General features: G+C 44.9%; 1 protein-coding gene across 1 annotated transcript in view; it reads left to right on the top strand.

The window, feature by feature from the left end:
- Positions 1-27,145, top strand: part of RNF185 (ring finger protein 185) — a 36,128-nt gene extending 8,983 nt beyond the window's left edge. The window contains exons 2-7 of the mRNA XM_056116499.1: positions 9,019-9,236; positions 13,653-13,671; positions 15,983-16,095; positions 17,201-17,255; positions 22,859-22,976; positions 24,718-27,145. Coding sequence (XP_055972474.1) covers positions 9,067-9,236; positions 13,653-13,671; positions 15,983-16,095; positions 17,201-17,255; positions 22,859-22,976; positions 24,718-24,815 — 573 coding nt within the window. The 5' untranslated portion in view covers positions 9,019-9,066 and the 3' untranslated portion in view covers positions 24,816-27,145. The remainder of the gene's footprint in view (positions 1-9,018; positions 9,237-13,652; positions 13,672-15,982; positions 16,096-17,200; positions 17,256-22,858; positions 22,977-24,717) is intronic.

The raw sequence follows: 27,145 nt of genomic DNA, 5'->3' as shown, positions 1-27,145 counted from the left end.
ACACACTTCTGGCCGCAGTGTTTGCACATCTTTCCCTACCTGTCTGTGACGCACTGAGATTGCCCACTTCATTGTGGTGCCAGAGGCCAAACAGAGGATCTTCTAGATTGCCTGCTGTCTGCCTGACCACCTGCCTTCCCTTCCTCCTACACTCCCTCCTCCACACATGGTAGTGCTCAGGACCTGCTTACTTACACTGTAGTGCTCAGGAGCCAGTCCTGGCAATGTTCAGGGGTCCATTTGTGGAGCTGGGGATTGAACTGGAATTGATCATGTACAAGCAAGTACCGTAACCCCTATACTATCTCTCCCACCCAACAATACTTTTAAAAAACTATTTTTAACAGTGACATTTCCTGTTCTGAAGAGTATCTTACAGACATTCTTGAGGAATTTTTTAAGGATACTGATTGTCGACAGCTACTTGACTAGATTGATTCCTATTATGTGGTACTGTTCTCAGCGCACTTGGGCATCAAATCTGTCAGCCCACACACATTTCTGAAATGTCTATCCCTTTGCTGAGTAAGGCACTTGGAACCTGAGTTCAGACATGAGACCATATGTATAGACACATCGCTAAGGTTCTGTCTGTTAAGCACATTGGCTTGGCATTGGGGAACTTTGGCTCTGACTGGTTCTATGACCCTACACAAGTGACCTAATTACTTTGAACCTTAAAAATTTCAGCAGGTGATGCTGGCTGTGGTGTAAGTGGGTACCTCAGATATAGACCTTGAAGATTAAATGGTTTGTATTAAAAACTAAGCAGAACGTTGGCTGATGTTATCCACAGTGATGAAAAATGAAAGAAGTATCTCCTGATTTTTTGATTCTGCCTTCTTGTGTACTCAGTGAGAAACCTTCCAGTGGAAAGGAGTTATAATTTCTTGAGCACCTAGCTGCGTGCCAGGTGAACTCTCCTGTGAAGAAGGTAATAGCTCCATTTTCATGGATGAGTAAAACAGGTTCAAAGGGAGAGAACGGGGACTGAAGCAGAACAACAGTGGTGGGGTAGCCTTATATGTGACTGTTTCAGGTTTCAAACCAGCACCCCATATGGTCCCTGTCACTTTCATCAGAAGTGATTCCTGAGTGTAGAGCCAGGCCTAATCCCTGAGCACCTCTGGATGTGGTCCAAAAACCAGAGAGAGAAAGACAGACAAAAGGCAGCCAGTTGGATAACCACAGATCATTCAACTCTTGCTCCACCCTGAGTAAACTTCAGAAAATTCACTGAGTGGCTGAAGAGATAGTACATTGCTTAAAGTGCTTGCCTTATGTGTGGCCAACTCTAATCTCCGGTACCACATATGTTTCCCAAGCACTGCTAGGTGTCGTGTCTGATCACAGAGCCTGGTAGAGGCCCTGAACACTGTAGGGTAAGGAACCCCCCACCCCTTTGCCAAAGTGTATGCTTTACACTCTATATTTAATCCCTGGCACCATATCACCCGAGCAGTGGTGGGAGTAACCCTGAGCACCAAAGCCAGGAGTAGTCTCCAAACATCACCAGGTATGACCAAAAAAACAAAACAGGACCAGAGAGTATAAAGCTTAAGGAACTTGCCCAGCTTGCTTAGCCCAGCAAAAGATATGGTCCCTAAGCACTGCTACACATGACCCTTGAACACAAAGTCGGAATGACCCCAAGCATTACCAGGAATCATCCAAAAAAACAAGTCAAAGATTCACTGGGGGCTGGAGCGATAGCACAGCGGGTAGGGTGTTTGCCTTGCATGCGGCCAACCCGGGTTCAATTCCCAGCATCCCATATGGTCCCTCAAGGACTGCTAGGAGTAATTCCTGAGTGCAGAGCCAGGAGTAACCTCTGAGCATCGCCAGGTGTGACCCAAAAAGCAAAAACAAAAAAAGATTCACTGAAGCTTGAAACAATCCTTTTTAACTTAAAAATGTGGAATAAAAGATGGAGAAAAAATGCAGACAGCTGACCCTAGAATTCTTACTCAAATATGTGTCTTGCTACCGAGAGTATCTCGCCCGCACGGCAAAGCCTGGCAAGCTCCCTGTGACTTATTCAATATGCCAAAAACAGTAGCAACAAGTCTCACAATTTGTTGTGAGACGTTGCTGGTGACTGCTCGAGCAAATTGATAAACAACAGGAGGACAGTGCTACAGTGCTACGTAGTGAATTTAAATATCTTTCGAAGCTGCCAAAACTCCTTATGTCACTTGTGTTTTTAAGCCAAGTCATTGGCAAGTATGACATGTCAGGCCAGTGCATGAAGGGTAAAGTGTTTGCCTTGCATGGAACAGCCCTAGTTCAATACCCAGCACTATATATGGTTCCCTGAGTACTGCCAGGTGTAATCTAGAAACAAGCAAAAAAAAAAAAGTATGACGTCAATGATTTAGGGATATAAGGACTCAGAGTATTTTCTCACTGGGGTAAAACTTCTTTTTTCTGGAGCATGTTTGGTACTATCTATCAAAATCATAAATACAGATACCCTTTGACCTAGTTGCTTTACTCAGGAGTTTATTTTTAAGTTTTATCTTTAACTTTAGGTCTCCAAAATGAAGTGGGGTGATTGGATTCCAGGGACAGAAGAGACACTCAGTCTCTATCTTTTAAAATTTTGAGCCATAGGTGCTGGAACATTAGCACAGTGAGTAGGGTGTTTGCCTTGCACGCGGCTGACCCAGGTTTGATTCCCAGCATCCCATATGGCCCCCCAAGCACCGCCAGGAGTAACAGGAGTAATTCCTGAGTGCATGAGCCAGGAGTAACCCCTGTGCATGACCGGGTGTGACCCAAAAAGAAAAAAAAATTTTTTTGAGCCATATGTGACTTATTTTAAAAAGAAATCAATAAAATTTGAAAGTGTGAAAATTTCTAAGAGAGCTAATGTCTTCATGTTTCTTTGCTTTTAGTCCTCTGCTGAGACAGAAGGTATGAGTCTTTTTTTACACAGTAATCATAGTAGAAAGATTTGGAAATACAGATAAATATTAAAGACAAGAAATTTTGCATGATTTCACTGTCCAGAGTTCATTACTATTAATATTTTTGGCCTCTTTGCCCCCCAAGTTTTTTTTGTATCTTTAATTTGTTGATTCTATGTAGTATGTTCAGATTTTGTGTAAGTTTTATATTCTGCTTGTCATTTAATATTATATAATCTATAGTCTAAATTTCCACATAAATAAAATCTCTGGAAGCATCATTTTAATGACTGCAACCTAGCATGTGAGCAGAGCATGGGCACTAGGAGGAAGGGTTGCTGGAATTACAGAGCCCACTGGTGGTCATGTGCCTCGGCAGTGATACTGAAGGGCTCATGGACCAAAGCCTTTCTGCCTTCCTGAGCCTCGGCTCTTGCTTGCTTACCTGCTGGGCTGCCCTACATTGGACTTGCCCCAGTAAGTTGTCCACCTACCACGGAAGCTGAGTTCTCCTCTGCATGTCCCCGTACTCATTTGCTCTGGTACACACTTCTGTCAGTGCCCAGCACAGTGGTTGCTCTGATTTTTAAATTGCCTTTGTTTTTATTTGTGTGTGTGTGTGTGTGTGTGTGTGTGTGTGTGTCCTTTATTTGCGGTGCTGAAGATTAAACCTAGTACCTCAACATACAAGGCAAGCTCTTTTACGACGAGCTTCAGCCTGAGCCTCTTAAGAATGAACACCGCCCCCCCAACACACTTTTTTTTTTTTTGTATCCTTAACTTCTTTTTGTTTCTTTTGCTTTGGGAGCCACACTCAGCTGTGCTCAGTGCTTATACCTGCCTCTGTGAGCAGGGGTCTATCCAGGCAGGGCTTGGGGGACCATCAGGAGTACCTGGGGATTGAACCTGGGTTGGCTGCCTGCAAGGCAAGCATCCTACCTGCTGTACTGTCGCTCTGTCCCCTGGATCCTGAACTTCTGGCATACAGGATTGCATAGGAGTCAGAGAATGGTTGATTGACTACGTAGGGAAATGAAGTAGTTATCAAGGAAAGGGCCTGTGCGCCCTGGGAAAAGAAGCTACCCCTGTCATTCAGCCTCCCGTTCTAGACCTGAAGGCCTTTCATGCCCGTGCCCCTTCATTTGAGGTCCAGGTCTAAGAGCTTAAAACAAAAACAATTCCTTTGAGCCTCTGAAATGAACAGTACTTGATTTTTGTGTGTTCCATGTTCCAGTCAACTTTCTAAGATTCTTCCACACCCACCTTCTGTGAGTGTGATGTAATGTTCATGGAACACGGAAATTGACTCTGCCTCTAGGTGGTCCAGGCACAGCCTAGGGAGCAGCCCAGACATGCTCAGGTACACCACGGTTCCTGACAGAAAGCTTCATCTCTATTAACAAACGTGCCCACAGGAACAAGACCTCTGCTGGAATCCCACTTAGACCATGCCTGTCTTTTATCACCCAGATTTATAATCTCCGGAGCCAAGATGAATATTCTAGATGCTTCTGTATATCAGGGCTGAGGAATTTTTTTATTTTATTATTTATTTTTGCGGGCTGAGGAATTCTTAAGAGTTAAAGTGACAAAGAAGGCAGATCATACCTGCATTCTCTAGAAACTGAACTGGACACAAGAATGCTACAAAGAGATTTCTTCATAGGCTCAACTTCCCTGGTGGTTCCTGCAGGGATGCACAGCTCTGGCATTCTCTTTCTTGCTCGTTTCCTGTGAGGTGGGGCAGGACAGCTCTGGAAAGGTAATAGGACTAGGGCTGGTGGTCTGTCAGCTTCCCGGCTGCCAGGCTCTGCGTTCCTAAGGGATTACTCTGTGTTGTACATCGGTGTTAGTCCCATCACCACGTGCCTCTCTGGACATCTCAAGTTTAGGAATGTCTTTCAAAACTAGCTTGTGTCTTAAATAAGCATGTCTGTCCCAGATGAACTGATGGGTGATGGGTGGTTTTAGATGGCAGCCAGTTTAACCCGCCAGTTTAACCCTTACCAACTCCCAAGTCATTTGTCCAGTTTAACCCGCCAGTTTAACCCTTACCAACTCCCAAGTCATTTGTCCTGTCTGGAGTCTCTGGGGTACTCTAGCCAAAGAATGTCTATTCTGCTGGACAGGCCCTGAGGTTACTCTTCCTCCCAAACACCATTTTTATTAGAGTTTTCCCTGTTACAGAGCTGGAGGTCAAACTCTACCTCAAAAAGTACACAGCGCCAGTAATAGACTTCAAACACAGACTCAACTGTAAAGTCTCCAAAGCAAATGAGTTGGTTATAGAAAACAAGGGCATACATGAATTGTGTTTGTTAACCAGCTCAAGGACGATGCAATCAGCAAGTCCAGAATGTGGACTTTCTGTAGAACAAAAATTTCCAAGTTCTGCAAAAATAAAATATCATAAACAGTACTCAAGACATCTAGGGGCCCCAAAAGAAATTCATAGTTAGTGGTTTAATGCAAGAGCCTGAGGATGTAGTGCCCTGCTTGGACCCTGCAATACTGGTGCCAATGATTACTTGGACCTTCCTGGCAGTGCTTGGGGATATCTAGGGCTTGCAGCCAGCAATGTTTGGGAGACCATGTGGTACCAGAAACCAAACCCAGATTAGGCACATGTCTAGTGCGTGCCCTAACCATTACATACTATCTCCTAGCATCAAGAATCTATATTTGGCCTATATTTGGTTGGTTTGGGCTGGAGCGATAGCACAGCGGTAGGGCAGTGCTGGGGATTAAATTCAGGCTGCATGTATTCAAGGCTTTTGTTTCAAACCTTTGAGCTATCTCCGTTGGTCCCTGTGTTTGTTTTTTCTTTTCTTTCTTCCTTTTAATTTTTTTTTGTTTGTTTTTTCATTTGAGGCCACACCTGCCTGTGTTTAGGACTTATTTCTGGCTTTATGCTCAGGATCACTCCTAGAATACTGGGGGATCATAGTGCAATTTTGGGGATTGAACCTGGGTCAGCCGCATGCAAGGCTATACTTTACCCGCTATACTATCTCTCTGACCCCCTCTACTTCTTGAGTCACATGAAACAATCGTCAAGATTGCTCAGTGAACATGATTGTCTTCATGCTATGTTTATGGCTGTCTTTCCACATCTGTACATACAGTTTAAAATAACTTGGAGCTACAGGCTCAAGAGATAGTACAGCGGGTAGGGCACTTGACTTGCACTCGGCTGACGGTCTCCCAAGCCAAGATAGGAGTGGCCCCCATCTAAGTAAAAATTAAAAAGATAAAAAATAAAGTTATTTGGGGGAGGTTAGTTTGCACCTTACCAGCAGTGCTCTATGACTACTTGGTGCTTCTGCCCATATGGTGCTGCTCAGGGGACTGGCTATTGGATCTGGGGTTCCCATATGCAAAGAACCATTTCCCTGGCTCTGTAGTCCTTAGTTTTCAAAGGTTTTTTTTTTTTTTTAAAGACACTTAACAGGTTTTTGAACTAAAACAACGAGGAAAAACCTTAACATGCCTCTCAGAAGCAGACACACCATTCTAGGAGACCAAATAAATGCAGAGAGGAAGGAGGACTAGGTCAGGAAAAAGGACTAGGATCCATGACCAGCAAGGCACTGGTGCTGTCGGCAGCCGGCTGCCCTTCTGGGACCTTACGTAAAATGATGTAACTGAGTGAAAAAGCGGCAGTGAGCAGATCTTCTCTCCCTGCTCAAGTCTCTGAGTCGCCTTTTTTGAGGGATGCTCGTTGAGTCTAGAGATCAGGGTTGCTTGTGCGTAGGACAGCTCCTTGATCTGAGAACTCTGACGTTTGGTCCTTATCTTCGTATTTTGGAAGCTGCGGCCAGGCAACTGCTGTGGTGCACCGGTGAGTCGAGTCCTATGTCAGGGCTGCCTGCTTCCGGGAGTGGGTGAGAGGACCTGGAGCGTGACACAGGCTCAGAGCTGGAGAGGGGCAGTTAGAGGACCAGCTTACAGGTGAGAAAACTATAGTGAGAGAGATGTAGAGAGGATTGCTGAGCCACCCAGGAAGCTGGAAACTAGCATCCAAGCCTCTGGTTCTCTTGGTCAGCCAACATTCCCTATGCAGAATTTCTGAGTTGGCGAGGGTGGCCAAGTCAGACTTTTGACACATTCTTTGTGTCCAGGATTTCTGAATATTGGTGTTGGTCTGGTCTCCTCATTAACTCCTAGCAGGTTCTTTGAGTTGGAGACAGTGATGTGTGGTCTGTTTTCCCATACTTAGTATTTGACTAGCTTGATTTGTGATGATACCGTGGTATATAAACTTTAAACTGGCCATCAAAATGTGGTCCCCACCCTTAGCTCTGCATTAGTTAGCCCAGAAGTCTCTGCCACAGTTTCCTAAAGAGATGGACTAGGTCTTATTTGCTCAAAGCATGGTCCAAGTGTACCTAGTGATTTCCAGGGCTATGACGATAAATTTTTTCACAAAGATATATATTATATAAAATGTTATAATATATATAACTTTTTACTTATAGTAGTTTCTTTACAAGAGATGAAAACTGTCCTCTTTAAATATATTGCTGTTGTGCCTGAATGTTGCTATAATGGGTAGAGTGCTTGTCTGACACACAGCTGACCCGAATTCAGTCCTCAGCATCCCATATGATCCCCTGAGCCCTGCCAGGAGTGATTTTTTAGCAGAGTCAGGAGTAAGCCCTGAACATTGCTGGTATGACCTCTTTCCCCGACACCTAGATTAAAAAAAAAAGATTAAATGCCCTTTCCCCGACACCTGGATAAAAAAAAATTAAATATAGTACAACTAAAAAGCTGTTTATTTACAGGGGGTTCCCAAATTTATTTGACCTATCATTCCTTTAAAAAAAACCAAACAGGGGCCAGAGTGCTAGCACAGCGGGTAGGGCATTTGCCTTGCACACTGCCGACCTGGGTTCAATCCCTGGCATCCCATATTGTCTCCCAAGCACTGCCAAGAGTATTTCCCGAGTGCAGAGCCAGGAGGAACCCCTGAGCATTGCTGGGTGTGACCCAAAGAGCAAAAAAAACAAAAACAAAAACAAAAACAAAAAAACCACCTTACAAATCAGCATCCTTCTGGAAATTTGCCTCCTTTAAGCAAACAGAAGCACCTTCCAATTACACCCACTGTATTCCAATTACACCCACTGTGTTCTAGCGTCTCCCGGGGGGCCATGTTGATCACTTTGGGAAACAATGGTTTATTTGTTTTATTGGGGGGGGGGCAACCCAGTAGTGCTCAGGGCTTCATCTTGGCTCTGAGTTCAAGGATCACTCCTGGTGGGCTTGGGGGACCATATGGGGTGTCAGGGGTTGAACCCAGGTCGGCTGTGTTTAAGGTAAGCAAATACCCTGCCCTAACACCCTACCCGCTGTACTTTCACTCTGGCACCAGGAGAACTGGTTTAGAGAACTTAAGGTAGGTGGTATTCTAATCTAGTCAGCAAGGGAATGCAAGATTGTGTATGGAAGAATTTGTACCAGATGGCCTTTTTGGTTCTCTTTCACGTCCTAATATTTTTTGGTTTTAGGTAGTGTATTTTTTTTGGGGGGGGTCACACCCGGCGATGCTCAGGGGTTAGTTACTCTTGGCTCTGCACTCAGGAATTACTCCCGGTGGTACTCGGGGGACCATATGGGATGCTGGGAATTGAACCTGGGTCAGCCACATGCAGGATGCAAGGCAGACACCCTACCCACTGTGCTATCGCTCCAGCTCCTAGGTAGTGTTTTCTTGATAGTCTAGTTTGTACCGGTCACAGCCTTCTGGCCTGTGAGTGCAGAATTTGATTGAGCACGTATTTATCACCTGGTGCTCATCCTGGAGACTGTCAGGACAATGAGACAGGAACTCCGTTGTTGTGGATGATGGTTTGGAAGATGTTGTGTATTTGTGCAGTTTGTGTGGTACATTCTGGACCAGGATAATAATGGGTTTTTGATCATTGTGCTCTCAGTGGTGCCCCGTGACAGTTATCCTTTGAAACCTGTGACATGTGTGCTCAGGGGTTCAGTCATAATCTGAACTTCTTTAAACTGAGAATAGACAGGAACATAAGAATGGAGGCAGGGTGAGGGTGTTCTACAGACATGGGCAATCAGGGATAAAGGACTCCTTTTCTTTCAGGATTTTCTTGGAGAGAATCTTCACTCAAGAGTTTGCCAGCAGTCCAGGATGGCAAGCAAGGGACCTTCGGCCTCAGCATCACCTGAGAACTCCAGTGCAGGGGGTCCCAGTGGCAATGGTGCTGGTGAGAGTGGAGGGCAGGACAGTACCTTCGAGTGTAACATCTGCCTGGACACAGCCAAGGATGCAGTGATTAGCCTGTGTGGCCACCTCTTCTGGTCAGTATCTGCACCACCTTCCCAGGGGCAGCACTGTCTAGTTTAGAAAATTTAGGGCCCTGGGCTACCGCTGGAGCAGCTGGTTTCCCACATTCCTCATAAACTCAAGTCCAAGAGACAGAAGATCTTGGTCTACATCTCAGCTCTCCTGTTCATGACCTGAGTGGTCTCAGTAAATGCTGTCCTCACCTTGAGTTCCATAACTCTCATCATTTAGTGACCACTGTGCCACTTGCTGTACTGAATCCAAAGGTGGTATAGCACAGTGGTTAGGAGCAAGGCAAGCCAGACTGCCATATTCAGAATCCTCATTCTGCCATTTTACTGGACGATCCTTGCACAAAGTAATTAAGCAGTACTTGGCTCCATTTTTCAGGGTTGTTTGTAAGCAGTGGTTTACTCAAAATATGTAAAAGTTATTAGCTATGGTTTTAGTAATTGTCACAGAATTTATATCTAAGGGAATGAAGTAGCGAGTCTCTTTCAGCCTACAGGCTTTCAGAATTCTCTCCTGGCTACTAGAATCTAGGTGAATTTTTAAGACAATTTTTTCTTTTATGGGGTCAGAGAAATAATACAGCCGGTAAGGTGTTTGCTTTGCATGCAGCTGATCTAAGTTCAACCCCCGATATTCCATATGGTCTGCCAAGAACTGCTAGAATAATTCCTGATTGCAGGGTCAGGAGTAACCCCCGAGCATTACCAGGTGTGTCCCCGAAACAACAACAAAAAAACAAAACCAAGAAAACAGACTTTTCCTCTTGATTTTCAACTTGTAAAGAGGTGAATTGGGCTAATGATGCCAGTTGAGGAAAGGAATACGTGCCGTCCCAAGGCAGGTCATTGCTTACTAGCGACAGGCATACGCATTAATGGATTCTTCTAAGACACTGAGGCTACCTGATTTATAGCATCCTGGATAGAGTTTGGAGAGTATTTGGAAACAGAGATAGTTCAGGGAGGCTAGGCCAGATAAGGAACCCCAAATTTGACTGAATAGGACATAGTGCTACTGAATATTTTTGAGCAGGGAAGTGGTGTGAAGAAAGGGTCATTTAAGCAATATTTAAGATGTTTGACACCTAGTGTAAAAGAAAAGGAAAGAAAATTTTAGTGTGATTTATTTAAATTATATTCTTTAGCAGGGCTGAAGAGAGAATACAGTGGGTTGGGTATTTGTCTTGCATGTGGCTGACCCAGATTCAATTTCCGGCACCTAAGTACCACCAGGACTGACCCCAGAGTGCAGAGCCAGGAATAAGACTTGAGCAGTACCAGCTATGGCCCAGAAACACTATACAAAAAAATTATACTAGTTAGCAACTAGTATGTAAGGTAAGAAATTGGTGAATGAGTAAAATGAGGAATTGTTTTTTTTGAGGCTCTTGCCCTGATTATTATGGGATGGTGGTTTGGGCCATGGCTTTTTTTGAGGCTCTTACCATGATTGTTTTGGGGTAGAGATTTGGGCCATACCTGGTAGTATTTGGGCTACTTCTGGCTGTGTGGGGAGTTGTTGCTGCTAGTGGTTTTGGAGGTATTACCCCCAGGACCCCACATACAAAACATGTTCTCATGAGCTCTATGACCATGATTATTTTGATTCAGAAACTGTTATTATTAGCCTTTTCCTGGAAATTGGTGATTCCCCAGAGTATCATAAAACTAGGACTTGATATGAGTGACAAAATTAAGAATTAGGGGACAGCTAGAAAGATAGTATAAGAGGTAAAACACTTGCCTTGCATGCTTTCAATCATGGTTTTATATCTGGCACCATATATGGTCCCTGGGCATCACCAGCGTCACTTCTGAGCTTGGAAACAGGAATAACTCCAGAGCACTGCCAGGTGTGGCCCCCAAACAAAGAGAATACTACTGGAATGGTCATAGACTAAAAAAATGAAACAAATGCTTTCAGTCAGGGTCCCTTATTCTGGGAAAATCTGCCAGTCTTTCTGTGCCTCACATCTTTAAAATGGAAGTAATTGTACTCCCTCAAAGGTGAGTGGAACCATTCAGTAACATTACATGAAAAGTTATTTGGCCACACCTGCCGCCACATAGTGTTACTTACAGCAAACTGGGAGGTGACTTAAAAGGTGGAGCATACTTATTGCAGTGTGAGATTCTGGGTTTGATTTCTAGCACTTTGTGGCCCTTGTGCACTGTCAGACAGCACTGGCCTGCCTCCAACACCTCCACTGAAACAAACAAACAAAAAAATATGACAATAGCTATCATCATTGTCCTAATCCTTAAATTTCCTATAAAGGAAAGTCACTTCTCCCACAGAGGATGGGATTTACCGAGCTTTGGGATTCCTCAGCTCAATTTAGAATGGCATTTGCATAGTTCATGTTGGAGCTCGAAGCAGGTGTCTCTTACATTCAGGGAGTTTGTGCATCTAGATTTTTGAGGCTGAATTGTTTAGGAATTAAAGGAATGATCTGAGTTCGAACTTGACTCAGTAGGAGAGGCAATCGATGAGGAACAGAAATCATGCCTACATTTTCCACTGCCGTGGCATATTGCAGGTATGTGCAGAATGTAAGTTGTTAGATGAGTGAGTGAATGACTGTATGAGGGAATCAATTAAGATCGATTAGAAAACCTGCGATGAGGACCAGAGATAGCCTGAAGGGCTAGAATGCATTCCTTATATTCTCCAGGTGCAAAGTTTAGTCCCTAGCAGCACATCATCCCCAAGGACCTCTGGACTGGGTGTGACTCTAGTGGCCCCAAGCACTGCCAGTGAGGCCTTATTGGCATTTAGCCCTGCTGGGCATGAGCAGCACTGCGCCAGGCCCAAGCACTGAGCCAGCAGCCCACACAGCCAGGCCGAGTATCTCTGGGAGAAGCCCCTGGACCCCCTGAACACTGCATGGAAAGGCCCTTCCAGACCCTCACCCTAAACCTGGACTTAGGGTAACTTTTCTTTAGAGTCTATAAATATAAGTTCTTGTACCCAGTACTAGGTTAGAGGAGGACTAGTCACCCGGAAAAGTTAGCTGACTTGATATTTTAGACCTGGTATTTGAGGTGAGTTATTTCGTTTCTGAGTTTACTTTTGTCATTTTTCAAATGATAAATTTCAGGACTCGGGAGGTAGCTCAAAGGGCTAGATCCCATGCCATGCATGCAGGAGCACTGAGTTCAGTCTTCAGCACCGCACCCCCTGCCCAAATTCCTCCCAGCTTTGCTGAACTTGAGCACTGAACTGTTTGGCCTTTAGAGCCAGACTGAGTGGTTCCCAGATTCCCAGAATGCTGCTTGGGAAACCAAAAACACAACAGCAGCAGCAAGTAAATGAAACATCACGGTCACAGTCCTCCCGTTGTTCGTCGATTTGCTCGAGCGGGCCCAGTAACGTCTCCTTTGTGAGACTTGTTGTTACTGTGTCTGGCATATCGAATACGTCACGGGGAGCTTGCCAGGCTCTGCCGTGCGGGCGAGATACTCTCGGTAGCTTGCCGGGCTCTCCGAGAGGGGCGGAGGAATCGAACTCGGGTCGGCCATGTTGGCTGCATGCAAGGCAAACGCCCTACCCGCTGTGCTATCGCTCCAGCCCAAATGAAACATATCTTTAAAAATAAAAAGATTGAGGGGGCTGGATAAATAGTAGAGTGGATAGGGTGCTTGCCTTGCACATAGGTTCAATCCTTGGCAATCCCCTATGGTCAGGAAAGAGTAGTCCCTGAATGCAGAGCCAAGAGTAACATCTGCGCATCACCGAGTGTGTCACAAAAACCAAAAATAGGTAAATGAATAACAAATTAAAAATAAAAGATTGGGCAGCAGCTTCTGTCTTGTAACTCCATAAGCTAAGATTTAGAATAAATTTTTCTACCATACCCATATTTTTCATTAAAGATGTTTATGCAGTAGACCTGAACATCCAAGCTACTTCCTGCCAGAGTTCTCAGGGCTGAGGACAGCCTAAAGACTTTAACATAGATCTAAATCCACACATTCCTTATGAAACCTCTAAAAAGACTGAGCCTATTGAACTGAGTAAAATAGAGTGTTAAGCACATATGCAAGCACCCTCAGGTGTTTTTCCTTCTAGAGTCCTTAGTTCTTGATTCAGATGCCATTACCCTTCAAAAGTTCACTCATAAAGAATGTGAGTCTGGAAGAGTCTGGGATATGGAGGTCTTCACAAGTAATGGAGGCCCAGGGCTGGTGACAGGCATTTTATCTCGATGGCCTTATCATTCCGGTGGTTTCACTCATTCTTTTCTGACATCGGTGGCTTCTGACATAGTGATGCTTTCAGATTCTCAGTGGATTGTAGTGATTCTTTTCCCCCATTTTTCTGTTCCCAACACCTTCAGTGTTTCTGCTAATGAAAGCATTTTTCTTCTTTTTTCCCCCTTTCTCCTTGATGACTGCTTGCCCTTGGGGACTCTGCAGTTGGCCATGTTTACATCAGGTAAGATGCTTTTCATTTTACTTTGTCTTTCATCAGCTGTGGTTGCACAAGACACTCCTGGTCTCAGGAGACTGCTGTCAGAAGCTGCAATCTCCCTTGCTTGTGGATTCATTTGCTTGCTTTCCCCCAACTCTCTATCCACCTGCCCACTGACAGAGCTTGATGAAACTGCAGGGTGGTTAATGTAATTCCCAAGATGGTCCTGACCATGTTACATACTGCCTTTCTGGCCTTAGCAACCCACTACCTCTCGGGTCCCCTTTCTTCATTTGGAAATTGTGTTGAATTTTACACTTTGGTAGGGTTTCGTATTTGTGACTTGGCCTCTGTAGAAAGAAACACATCACCAGTCCCCCCTATCTTTTATGGTCTTGAAAATGTTGGGAGGGAAACATTTTTTATACCAAAGACTTTTTGATACCCCTGAGCTTCACTGAGTGTAGCCCAAAAAACCGAAAGTCCCTTGCCCAGCTTTCTTATGAAAATCAGTCCATATTCCCTGGGACCCAGGCACCTGGTGGGTAGGACAGTGCAAGGCCTGGGATGTAGAGCTATTAAGAATCTTGCAGAGATGCCTGCGTCCATTGTTGCCTGCAGTAGAACCTGGGCTAGTAGGTGTTTGAGAGAAGGAAGTATGGAGGCTGGACAAAGTTGCTGTCCAATAGAGTCTCAGAACCTGGATGGAAGAAAAGAGAGAGACGAGAAGTGTTTCTGGTTTGTTTAGGGCTGCATTCTGATCTCAGTGGAACCCAGAAGAGCACATTGATAGCACAAAATGCATACATTTTGATGTTTTTAGGAATAAGACAGGGACCAGGACTCTAGCTCAAATGGTAGTTCATGTCTTGAACGATGAATGTCCTGGATTCAGTCCCTAGCACTTCATGTCATACCTGTTTTTTCCTTCCCCACTCTCCTCAGCATCACTTAATGTAGTCTTCGTGACCTCTGAGCACGTCAGGATTTGGCCCACCTCCCTCAAAAAAAAAAAAATCAGTAAACACTGCCTTCGTGATGCTGAAGCCCTAGATTCACATTTGTATAATAAATCTAATCCTAGGGGCTGGAGCGATAGCACAGCGGGTGGGGTCTTTGCCTTGTACGCGGCCGACCTGGGTTCGATCCCCAGCATCCCATATCAATCCCCGAGCACTGCCAGGAGTAATTCCTGAGTGCATGAGCCAGGAGTAAACCCTGTGCATCGCCGGGTGTGACCCAAACAAGTATAGGTAAATAAATAAATAACAATGGGAGGACAGTGTAGTGCTACAGTGCAGTCCTTACTGGACCCAAAGATGCAATTTATATTGGAAAAAAAATGAATAATTAAGGTTTATAAAGGTACTATAGGTAATGTATTATCTTTATTTGTTTGTTTTTAAGAAAGTTAAAACGGGGGGGGGCCAGGGAGATAGTATAGAGGGTAGGGCACTCACCTTGTACACAACCAACCTAGGTTCAGTCCCCAGCATCCCATATTGTCTCCTGAGCACTGCCAGGAGTGATTTCTGAGTGTGGAGCCAAGAGTAACCCCTGAACATCCCTGAGTGTCGCCCCCAAAACAATGTTAAAAATGGGGGACCAAAAATAGTAGAGTGGGTATGGTACTTGTGACCTGAGTTCTATCCCTGGCACTCCAAATAATCCCCCAAGCTCCATTGGGAATTGTCCCTAAGCACAGAACCCAGAGTAAACCCTGAGCACTGCCAGGAGTGTCCTCCAAATCAGGAAAAAATGTATTTTTAATACAGCCTGTTAAAAGGTTTGGAAAACCCCATATAGAATCCGTTTTGTTGTTGTTTAAATTTTGAAAGCAATAACAATGCAAATGCCAATGAAAGTACAGTTAAAATATAAAGTGAATTTAGATAATAAGCAAAATAAGTCCTAGAGGTGTTGGCAAAATGCTATACAAATGAAACATCACAGAAAACTCTGATCACCAGGGTAATAGCAGGAATCCTTCGGGGAAGGTGGCAATTTAAAGACTCATGGCTGCACTAGAACCCAAACTGAAGCTCAGACTCAAAAAGAGGCTCCTTGACACTGCCCTAGGCATGCGCTTTCTTCTTGCTCTGTTGCTGGGAACCCCTAGAGAGAATGATGCGTGAAGAAGCCTGTGTAATTATGATGGTGTTTAAAGGCAATTTTGATTTCACCGCCAGTAAATATTTATTAGTGAGTGCCAGGGGCAAGAGTCAGAGTCAGTTCTTTGAGGTATTCCAGTTTAAATGCTCTGGCCTGTGTTGTTCTGATGGACTGCTTGATGTTGGGCTTGGGCCATTCATGCTTTTCTCTCTCCTGCTTGCAGTGGTTAGAGACCAGACCTAACAGGCAGGTGTGTCCAGTCTGCAAAGCCGGCATCAGTCGAGACAAGGTCATCCCGCTCTACGGCAGGGGCAGCACAGGACAGCAGGACCCCAGGTGAGGCCTTGGGACATCTTTTGCACACTCTCCCTTCCGCCCTTGAACTTGACTTTTAAGTCGTTCATCACTCCTTTACCCAGTCTTTCCTTAATGCTTGCTCACCCTCAGTTCTGAGGATGCGCGCAGGAGTAAACTGAGAGTTAAGAATAACCAAATTCTGGATTTGATTACTGGTGCTACTGAACCTCTGCCAGTGAACATTGTGCTTGGGCTGCATATCACTTGGAAATATGCAAGGTGTATGAAGAACGCACCTAGGACCAGGTGTCCAGCAGGGGAATGGGGGAGAGAATTGCTATAACAGAGCCCTTTTTGATGGCCTGACCCCCCCCCCCCCAAAAAAAAAAGAACTTGACAGTATTGCTTACATTCCTACCCCACTCAACATTCCCTGTAGATATTTGACATTCCGGATATATTGGATTTCTTTTTTTTAAAGGACTTTATTAGCCCAATGAACCTTTTTGTTTCCTCTCTTTCTGGCTTTTCTGCTATCCCCAGAAGAGACAGAGCTCAACCCATGTTAAACCCCTTGTATTACCTCTAATTTAGGCTCACCTTCAATGAACAGGTCCAAAGTTAGCCTCCTCCTTGACATGGGGTGTCTTTCACATTAGTTGTCACCATAGTAGAAGAGGCTTAGACCCAAAGGCGAATAGAATAGAGGGAACACTTGTCAAAAAAGTGTAAGAGGTAAAACTGAGATACAGGACAGATAAGAGAGATCCCGAATTTCTGACAAACCCTCCTCTGTTCAAAATTGGATTTAGGGATTTCTTCATATCGTCAGTGACTTCTGTATCAGACAGCCTGGGGAGAAGAACTAGCTGGCATTCATCCCTATCTGGATTAAGGTGCCTGTGAGAGGAGAAGGCTATGGGCAATCTAAAGAATCTCATAACAAGCTGCTTTATTCCTTGGCTTTCTCTGCAGTTGAGAAAAACAGTTAATTGCCGGGAAAATGAAGACTTCATATTTGGTTTCATTTGGTTTATGTGCTGGGCAGGAAAGGGAACCTTGGCTTGTGGGTGGAGAACTCCCACTCCACCCAGGGATCAGCTCAGAGCGTTTTGTGATGGACTTTATACTGTTTTTATTTCAGAGAGAAGACCCCTCCTCGTCCTCAAGGACAAAGACCGGAGCCGGAGAACAGAGGGGTGAGGAACATTCTAGGAAGAGTTAGAGAAATGAGCCCATGGCTTCATTATTAAGATATAAGATATTACATATTTTTTCTTCTTGACCCGATGCTTTTTCCCTCTGATTATAAATGTAAAGGAAAATCTAAGTTATAGAAAGAAAAATGGGGTATTAATCATGCCATTAATTATTATTTATGAATCATACCACTCAGAACACTGGAAGCATTTTGGTCTTATTTCTATCAAATGTGTTTGCAGTGCCAGGGCCAGGGATCTGACCGAAGCCTCTTTTTTTTTTTTTTTTTTTTTTTTTTTTTTTTTTTGCTTTTTGGGTCACACCTGGTGATGCACAGGGGCCACTCCTGGCTCTGCACTCAGGAATTAGCCCTGGCGGTGCTCAGGGGACCATATGGGATGCTGGGGTTCGAACCTGGGTCGGCCGCGTGCAAGACAAACACCCTACCCACTGTGCTATCACTCTAGCCCACCTTAATATATTTTGAGTCATGCTTTTTACCACTGAGCCATATCCCTGGTCACTATCATTGCAGATTTTATAGATCTGCATATATGTGTGAATTTTGTTTTATCTGGTAGGGCTAAGAGGTTACGGCTGGTTTAGTCCTTGAGTCACTTGTGGTGCTCAGAAAAATTCGTGGTGCTGGGGATCAAACCTGGAACCTTTGCGTGCAGAGCATGTGTTCAGCCCATTGAGTTATTATTTTTTTTTATATTATGTAAGTCCTGTTTATAGCTCTTTTTAAATATTTGTTCTATATTAAGTGCTTTTCTGTGTTAGAGTATTATTCTAGTTGCTGGTGGTACCACAGTGAACATAGCAAAGATCCTTGCTCTATGCAGTTGACACTCTCAGAACAGCCTTTCAACAATACATCTTTTGTTCTTGGTTTTGGTTTGGTTCTTGATTTTGGACATTCTTAGGTCAGGGACTGCTCCTGGCCGTGCTCAGGGACCATATGTGCTGCCAGAAATCAAACAGGTTGGCTCTTGTGAGGCAAGTAAGGGCCTTCACCTATCTCTCCAGCCCTTAACAATAAGAGATTTTATGTGTCAGTAGCATTTTAATAGCTATTTAGTACTTATTTGTATGAATTTACTATAATATTTTAATTGATTTATTGAGGAAATGTTGTATACTTATTATATAGGTTTTAGGAATACAATTTATCACATCTTCAAAATGTATATTACCACACATTGTCCACTACCAAAGGACTAACTTCTCTTCACCATAGTCCAATAAACCCTTCCTCCCTTCAGTTCCTATTCCCTTTCAGTTCACTAGAGTCTGAGAGTTGGTCTTTAGACTTTAAAGTAAACGTTAGTCAATTATAATTTATTTAAATCATTGGATATTTGTTTCTTTTTGGGGGGAGGAGTGGGGTATACCATTGGGTGTACACTGCTCAGTGCTTACTCCTAGCTCTGCTGATTCAGGGGGCACTCCTGGTGGTGCTCAGGGGACCATATGAGTTCCAGGGAGTAAACCACATTGGCCATTGTGCAAGGCAAATAAACGCCCTACCTGCTGTGTTATGGTCCCTCCTTTTCTTCTGTTTAAAAGATGCTTTGGGGGCTAAAGAGATTCTACAATGCGTAGGGCGCTTGCCTTGCACAAGGCCATTCCTGGTTTGACCCCATATATTCCCCCAGTCATTCAGATTAATCTCTGAGTGCATTTCCGGGAGTAACTAAGCATTGCTAGGTATGGTCCATAAAAACCCTAAATATTGTAAATAAATAATGCTATTAAAAATTACAGATACATATTCGATCATTGTATAACTGAAACCCAGGCACAAAAATTTGTAAGTCTACAACTGCACCTCATGGTGTTTTGCTAATAAAAATTTAAGGAAAAAATAAACAAAAATGTAAGAAGTAAACGTAAAAAAAAATTACAGATACATGTAGCAGGTTCATGATTATTTTTTAGAGTTCTTAGAATTATTAGCTGAAAAAAATCATCTAAATCAGAAGCTAGTGTTGGGGCTGTAGTGATAGCACAGCGGGTAGGGCGTTTGCCTTGCATGTAGCCGACCCGAGTTCATTTTCCCAAGCATCCCATATGGTCCCCTGAGCACCGCCAGGGATAATTCTTGAGTGCAGAGCCAGGAGTGACCCCTGTGCATCACCGGGTGTGACCCAAAAAGTGGGAAAAAAAAAAAGCTAAAAAAATTTCTTGTTGGGAACTTGGGCAATAGTTCAAAGGATTGGTGCACAGGCTTTGTATGTGGGACGCCGTTTTATCCCTAGCATTGCCAACAGCCCCTAAGCAACTTGCCTGGTAGTAGTCCCTTAGCACTCCTGGGAGGCCCCCAAAACAAAATTCTTGTGAAAACACTTAGGCTAGGAATATGACTCAGTGGTAGAAATTATGTATGAAGCCCTAGTTTTGATCCTTGGCACTTATAAAAGATTAAATCTTGAAAGGAAAGATCCTCCAATGCCAGAGTCCTTGAACACGTATATTTATACTTTTCCAAATTCTTGACATGCCTGTATATGTGTATTTTTACATATCTGACACTTTCACTATGTTGTTTGTTTAAAATGTAATTTTTATTTTGGGGTATCTGGAAGACTGAAGGCACCATCAGGCTGCTGATGCACTCACCCCAGAGGTACAGGTTGACCTGCTGGCAGCACCATGCCCCCATTCAGTACTTTTAATTTAACTTTTTAGTGTCTTCTTCAATTTCTTTTTTTTAAGCTATTTCATCCCTTTGTGCCTCCCCTTCCCTTCATCAATGATGATGTTACAGGAACTGCCTGGGTGCATAGTACTCACAGGCTACCGTAGACTCTCCAGGAGTCGCCAGTCAGGTTCAGTGCACGTACATTTGGCTGTGGTACTCACCAAGATTTGCACTCCTCAGTTGTGATGCTTGCACACATGCTTGCCAGGAAAGGCACTCCTAGTTGAGGCACTCAAGTTATGGTGTGGTGCTCCCCAGGAGTAGCAGCACCAGGGTATTGCTTCCAGGATGGAGCTTGGTGCTTTTGAACTCCTGACCATAAGCTTAAAGATCAATGCTTCTGAGCTATTCATGTGGGTCCCTTGTAATTTTTTTTCATTTTTGTTTTTGGGTCACACCTGGGGGTGCTCAGGGCTTACTTATGACTCTGTGCTCAGGGATCACTTCTGGCGGTGCTCGGGGGCTATATGCAGTTCCAGAGATTGAACCTGGGTCAGCCACATGCAAGGCAGTTAAGTGTTCTGCCCCCTATACTGTCACTTTGCCACCTCCTCATGGATTTTAAAGGCTCAACATTTATTCAGTTTAATGTTGATGCATGATTTAGGTTTTTCAGTTAAAGGACCTTTGAATTGCTTCTGGATTTTGATGTTATATACAATACTACCATGACCCGCTTTGCACATATTTTTTTCCTATTGGGATTGCAGCATTTTCTTTGGATTCCCAGGGGAAAGATTTTCTCCAACTTCCCGTTTCTCGTTGCTTCTTGTTGGAATGACCTGATGTGGTGCTTGGACACTTGGTTATGGGGCCATGCACACTTTCGATGCTGAGCTCGCTAGTGGTTGATTGCACACTTTAGTTTTGCTTTGGTCCACCTGGCCATGATATGTCACCACCTTCTTACTTGTGCCAGGATCCCAAAGAGCAGTGCTGTGCCCCAGGAATCTCCCTTAAACATGTATGACAGTGCCAGGATTAAACTCACAGCCTCATGTTCCCCAGACAGACATTCACCATTGAGCTGTCCTTGGGCCCTCAGGAAGGATCACGGAATCAGACACTGCCATACAAATTGGGGCCCTCGTCTACAGATTTCCTTTTTCCTCTTCCCTTCTTTGATATTACTTGCCATGAAAAGTGTCACACATACATTTGGGTGTGGTGCTCACACTTTTATTTGTGGTGCCCACATACTTGGCTGAGGTACTTGCCAGGGGTCAAATTCCTTTAATTATGCTGCCTGGACACGTATTTTTCCAGTGGTTGCACTTTTTCAATTGTGCCCTTGATTATTCTGGTTGTAGTGCTCATGTCCATGCTCACTGGGGCTTGCTCTCACTCCTGGCCCCTGTGCTCAAACATCTTCTTTTGGTATCAGTGCTTTCCAAGGGTTGCATCCTTTGGTTGCAGTACTTGACACGCTTAGCTGTAGTGTGGCCAGAAATTGCTCTTGGTGCTGGTACTTAGTATCTCAAATAGCAGAGCTGACACTGTCATATTCAGTGCATGCAGCAGCCCCAGGGATCAAACTCCCAGCCCTTGGCTTGCAGGACAGGCACCTTAGACACCAAACCATCTCCTGGCTCCTCCAGATAACTCTTTGCTATGAGTTAAATTGTCACTGTCACTGTCACTGTCCTCCCGTTGTTCATCGATTTGCTTGAGTGGGCCCAGTAACGTCTCCAATGTGAGACTTGTTGTTACTGTGTTTGGCATATCGAATACGTCACGGGGAGCTTGCCAGGCTCTGCCGTGCGGGTGAGATACTCTCGGTAGCTTGCCGGGCTCTCTGAGAGGGGCGGAGGAACCGAACTCGGGTCGGCCATGTTGGCTGCGTGCAAGGCAAAAGCCCTACCTGCTGTGCTATCGCTCCAGCCCAGAGTTAAATTAATGAAACTTAATTTAACTGTTAAATACTGTTGAATGGTCTTCATATGCGAAAGTTTTGTATTAAGGGCCTTCTCGCATATGTAATCTAGTATAAATCCCAGCAGAGACCCAGATAAACGAAGTGACTGATTCATAGCCACGCAGATGGACAGAAACTTATAGCTGGCTGGAATTGAAGTTCCTGCTTATGGCTTCGGGAGACACCACTTTCCGTTCCCAGGCACTAGCTCCCACTGAAGTGTTTGGGGACGAGAGTGAGTCCCTGGGAAGCCAGAGTCTGGCTGTGATGCACATGTTTGGTGTTACAGGCACTTGCAACTGCCCGTGGAATATAAACCCCCCAAAAGTAAGGTCCTGTAGGATGATACAGGTTTTCATGGAAAGGAGTCTGGGATAGTGCTCAGGACGGCACTGATGAAACAATTGCACCTTGCTGGGTAAGGCAGCTGCAGTCCCAGGAGCCCTGAGACTCAGCCATGTTGGTCTGTGAAAGAAGCATTTCTGTACTGAGATGGAAGCCGTTGCTTTCTTTCCTATAGGATTACTTTTTTTTTTTAATTAAATTGACTATTAGTCTTTACGGTAATGCTGTCCAGCAAGAAGTTTGGAGCTTCGGGGCGCTGTAGATACAGTACAGCTAGTAGGGTGTTTGCCTTGCACAGGGCCGACCCAGGTCTGCTCCCCTGAGTACCGCCAAAAGTGATTCTTATAAGGATCACTGGGTGTGGATCAAAAATGGGGAGAAAAAAAAATTGGGAGCTACAGGCCGGAGAGATAGGACAGTGGCTAAGGCACTGCCTTGCATGCATTTGACGTGGGTTTGATTCCAGGCACTTCTTATGGTCCTCTGAGCTCCACCAGGAGATCCCTGAGTACAGAGCCAGGAGTAAACCTGGAGAACCACCAAGTTTGGCCCCGAAACAGAACAAACCCAACAAACAAACAAAAAACCAATAATAACACTGGTTGTCATTCTTAATTGTATTTCTTCCTTCCATACAGGGATTTCAAGGATTTGGATTTGGAGATGGTGGCTTCCAGATGTCTTTTGGAATTGGGGCCTTTCCCTTTGGGATATTTGCCACAGCATTTAACATAAATGATGGGCGACCTCCTCCAGGTAAGGCCCTGTTTCTGTGAACCCTACCTGGGAATCCTCTGGAATTTAGCAGTACATACACAACAGCCATTGTCATCACATTGTTAGCCTTTTCAAAATGTGCTGAACTCCCTTCATATCACTGGTAGTTACACTAATAATAGCACACAGTTACCAAGTATTACGCTCATTTAAGCCACCTTTCTTGACAATCTAGGGATTCTTGCAGTAAGCCTGTGGGACAGGTATGGATTAACTCTATTTTACAAATGAGGAAATGCTCAGAAATGTTTCCTGAGAACTACACCCGACCCATAAAAAGTGGACTGGAGCTCTGGTCCTGCAAGTAGGGTTCTTGCCTTGCATGCAGCCTACTTGGGTTCTATTCCCGGTATCCCATATGGTCATATTTGGTGTTTGTTCATCTCAGGATGGATACAGCTTCTTGTACTTTTTCTTCAGGCCCTCAAAGTCAGGGATCTCTGCTTTTGGAGGGAGGGCGGGGAGTTCTTTGGTTTATGGACCACACCAGATGGTGCTCAGTGCTTACTTCTATCTCTGTGCTCAGTGGTTACTCTTAGTACTGCTTATGGGACCATATGGTGCCAGGAATAGAACCTGGGTTGGCCATGTGCAAGGCATGTGCTCTGTAGTTTTTGTTTTGGATCATACCTAGGAGGCCCAGGGTTTACTTCTGATTTTCTTGTCGGGGTTCATTCCTCGTGCTCGAGGAACCACAAGTGGTGCTTTGGAAACCGAAGTTCCCAAACTTATTTGGCTTATAGGCCTCCTTTTCAGGAAAATAAAATCACTCAGCACCTCCCTGGAAATCAAACCTGGTGCAGCTCAAGCACCTTATCCCCTGTGCTATCTCTGCAGTCCAGTTGGCTGCTTTTATTTAAATAGATGAACGGAGACCCAAGTTCTCAGCCCATTTCTGCCTTTACTTACAGTGAGGTAGAGAGAGCACATAGACTGCCTGGGCTTTAGTTGTCCTCTCTGGGAAGGGAAGGCATCCCCTGGGGTGCCCTGTGAGATCCCTCCTGGCTCAACAGAGTGAGAATTCATAGATACGCTCAGGCCTCAGGAGGCAGTGTGCTAGCTGAGAGGCTCGGCTCGACTGGGGACTCAGGGGCTCTGCCACCAACTCGTGAACCTTGTGACCTTGGGTCGGTTGGGTCTTCGTTTTCTTTCTTCTTTCTCCTTTTCTCTTTCTTCTTCCTTCCTCCTTCCTCCTCCTCCCTCTTCCTTCCTCTCCTCCTCCTCCTCCTCATTCTTTCTTCTTTAATTTCCTCCTGCCCCTCCCTCTTACCCCTCCCCCTTCCCCGACTTACAAAGTTGTTCACTGTATAATTGTTTCAGGCATTTAGTGTTCCAACACCATCAGTGTGACCTCTCCACCTTAGATTTCTTCTTAAGACAAATTAGGGAATAATAATGACCACCAGGCAGTAATTGTGCATAGCACGTAGCACACAGAAGATGCCTGGAAAGATAATAGTTTTTCTTTTATTATTTCCTCTAAGGTTTCCTGTTTTATTTGTACTTGCAAGCTAAACTCGCAAGCTAAACCCACTTAGGCTTTAGTTAATACTAACTATAAATTATGAAAAGAATTTTTTTTGGCCTGATATTATTTGGGATTTGGAAATCTTGTAATGTGCAGGAGTCTGTTGTAAAGAGATAAAGATGAAAGCTTTGGACTTCTGCGCTAAATGGACAGCGCAGCCTTCTGACAGCTTTCTTCCTCTTATCTCTCCAGCTGTCCCTGGGACACCTCAGTATGTGGATGAACAGTTCCTGTCACGTCTCTTCCTGTTTGTGGCCCTGGTAATCATGTTCTGGCTCCTGATTGCCTAACTGTTGGGTTCCCAGCCTACATCTATGGCAGCACCTCTGGACTAGTGACATGCTACCCCCCACACTCTCGGTGTCTGGCTTCCTGGCTAGTCCTGACCCCTGGAATCAGTGGGCTCAGTAACACATCAAGGAGTCTTGCTTCTCCATCAGAGCTTTGGGACTCAATCAGACCCAGTTGGTGAGGATCGTGGAGCGTGATCTCTGCTGTAAATGCCCTGCTAAAACTTCAGGCCATGGCATGGCGTCGTCTCTTACGGGTGACTCCATGAAATTCTGTTCCAGCCAGATCAGCAAGTCCTGACTGCATAGAGAAGAGGCAGGAAGAGGAAAACTGCTGGTATAATTTCACCTAAGCTTCATATCTCAAGGACACAGGGATGCACCAAATGATCCTTACAGAAACTTGCTTTCATCTCGAAGATACTCCTTTGTAAACTGCCTGTGAAGTCAGCGGGCTGCACAGCAGTGAGGGCCCCCTTCCATTTGTCAGTGAATCCTCTCCTGATTTCCTCTCTCCCCCTTCCTCCTCCTCAGTGAGATGCAAGAAATTGCACTTCTATAAAAATTATAATTGCAGTGACTGAAGCTAGAGTTGATTCATAAAATCCCAAGAGCCCCAAGGGTCTTTTCATGAATTTGGGCCATGAAGAGTTGTTTCAGTGACTTCGTGGTTTCCTGACACAGACTCGCCCTGCAGACTCGTGGTTTCATTCACACTTGCTGATCGCCCTTCACCCCAAACTGCCCCTCTTCCTCTCTCAGTGCTGATGCCATGCCTGTGGAAATACCCACACCCAGGACTCCTGTGGGATTTGGGACGTGGATGCAGAAACAGCTGCAGAAAACTGCCCCTCAGGCTGCAGAAGTTCTGGTGCATCTTCCCCTTGACCTGCGCAAAGGAAAAGGCAGCCTCGTCAAGTCATCCTAGCTGCATGTTTAAGCCTACCCTCGTCAGACGCCAAGTTGTCCTGTATGAAGAGGCAGGGAGTGGGGAGATCGTGTGTTGCCCTGAATTTGGTATTGCTTGATGGATTCCCCTTAAAACTCCTTGTCGGTGTGCTGCAACTCGGGAAGCATGAGACTCGAGAACAGGCAACCCCTGATGATTTGTAAATCCAGGCAGCAGGGCCTCCTTGCAGCCTCAACCTGAAAATAATGATGTGGTCTTCCTGTGGAAGTCTTTCCCCTGGAAAGTCCCAGGCGGATTTATTCTTGCAAGTCCTTGATTGTTTTTTCAACTCCACAAGCCTCTTCCTCTGATTCTGAGGGAGTGTGGTACCAGGCAGGAGGACAGTTTACGTGCTGGGATGGTTCCCACTCAGCTAGTCAGGCCTCTTCTGGAGATCCAGCCTTTCCCAGAAGACCTCTGGGGTATGGAGAAATTTCCTCTAGGGGCTGCAGCCACTTGGCCTGTTCCTCCCGCTCCTCACCCAAAGCAATAATCAACAGTAGAAGGGTCTGCCTTTTTTCACTTTTTCAAATATGGTTCTGGATAGCACGTGGAAACGAATACTTTGAGTAAGATGAGGAAAATCCTCCCCTCTTCACATCCTCTACCCTTTCCCCTTTGCGCCTGTCAGTGCCAGAGTTCAGTGTTTAAACCGTCAAAATACAAGTATTGAATTGGTGGTTCGTTTGCCGAATCCATTTGGCAGGAATAAGCCACCAGCTTTCAGTATGCCTGCCTGATTTTAAAAATTCTTGAGGCACCCTCTCGAGAGTGTTCTTTTTATCACCTGAAAATCCCCAACTTGAGAGGCCGCCCTGGTCTCACGACAAAAGGATTGGTGGCCTGGCTCAGTACACTGCTGCCCCCTACTGGTGACAAAGAGGACTTCAGTCAGGGAGGCCCTATGGACACATGGGTTTTGAAAACGGTTAAAGAATAGTTAGAGATAGAAAATCAAATCATTTGGACTGTTTAATAAAATGGGGTGAGCCCAGAAGAGTTCCAATAGAAAAGGCACCCTCGGGACCGTTAGAGCCTGGTGGGCCAACGTGCCCTTTGACTTTAAACTTTATATGTTCCCACACAACCTCTGCCAGGAGCCGAGGCAGGGACCCACCATGAGCTGCTGGTCCAGCCCAAATGGCAGCCCCCTTCACACCACTCCTACAGGCTCACCACTCTGCCAAGGCATCTTTCCTTTCTGTCATGTATGTTTTCTATGCTCTTGGCTCCACCCGCCTCCTGCCACATCTGTGGATCAGGACCAGATCCCAACGAGTCAGAAAATGGCACCATGTATAGTGGCACACCTTAACCAGACACTAATTTTCACTGTTGTGAAAGTGATTTGATTTAGAATTAAACAAATGGTTTTACATTA

The sequence above is a fragment of the Sorex fumeus genome, unplaced genomic scaffold (genome assembly GCF_029834395.1).
Source record: "Sorex fumeus unplaced genomic scaffold, SorFum_2.1 ptg000032l, whole genome shotgun sequence".
NCBI classification, from domain to species: domain Eukaryota; kingdom Metazoa; phylum Chordata; class Mammalia; order Eulipotyphla; family Soricidae; genus Sorex; species Sorex fumeus.
This window is presented reverse-complemented; position numbering and strand designations above follow the sequence as displayed.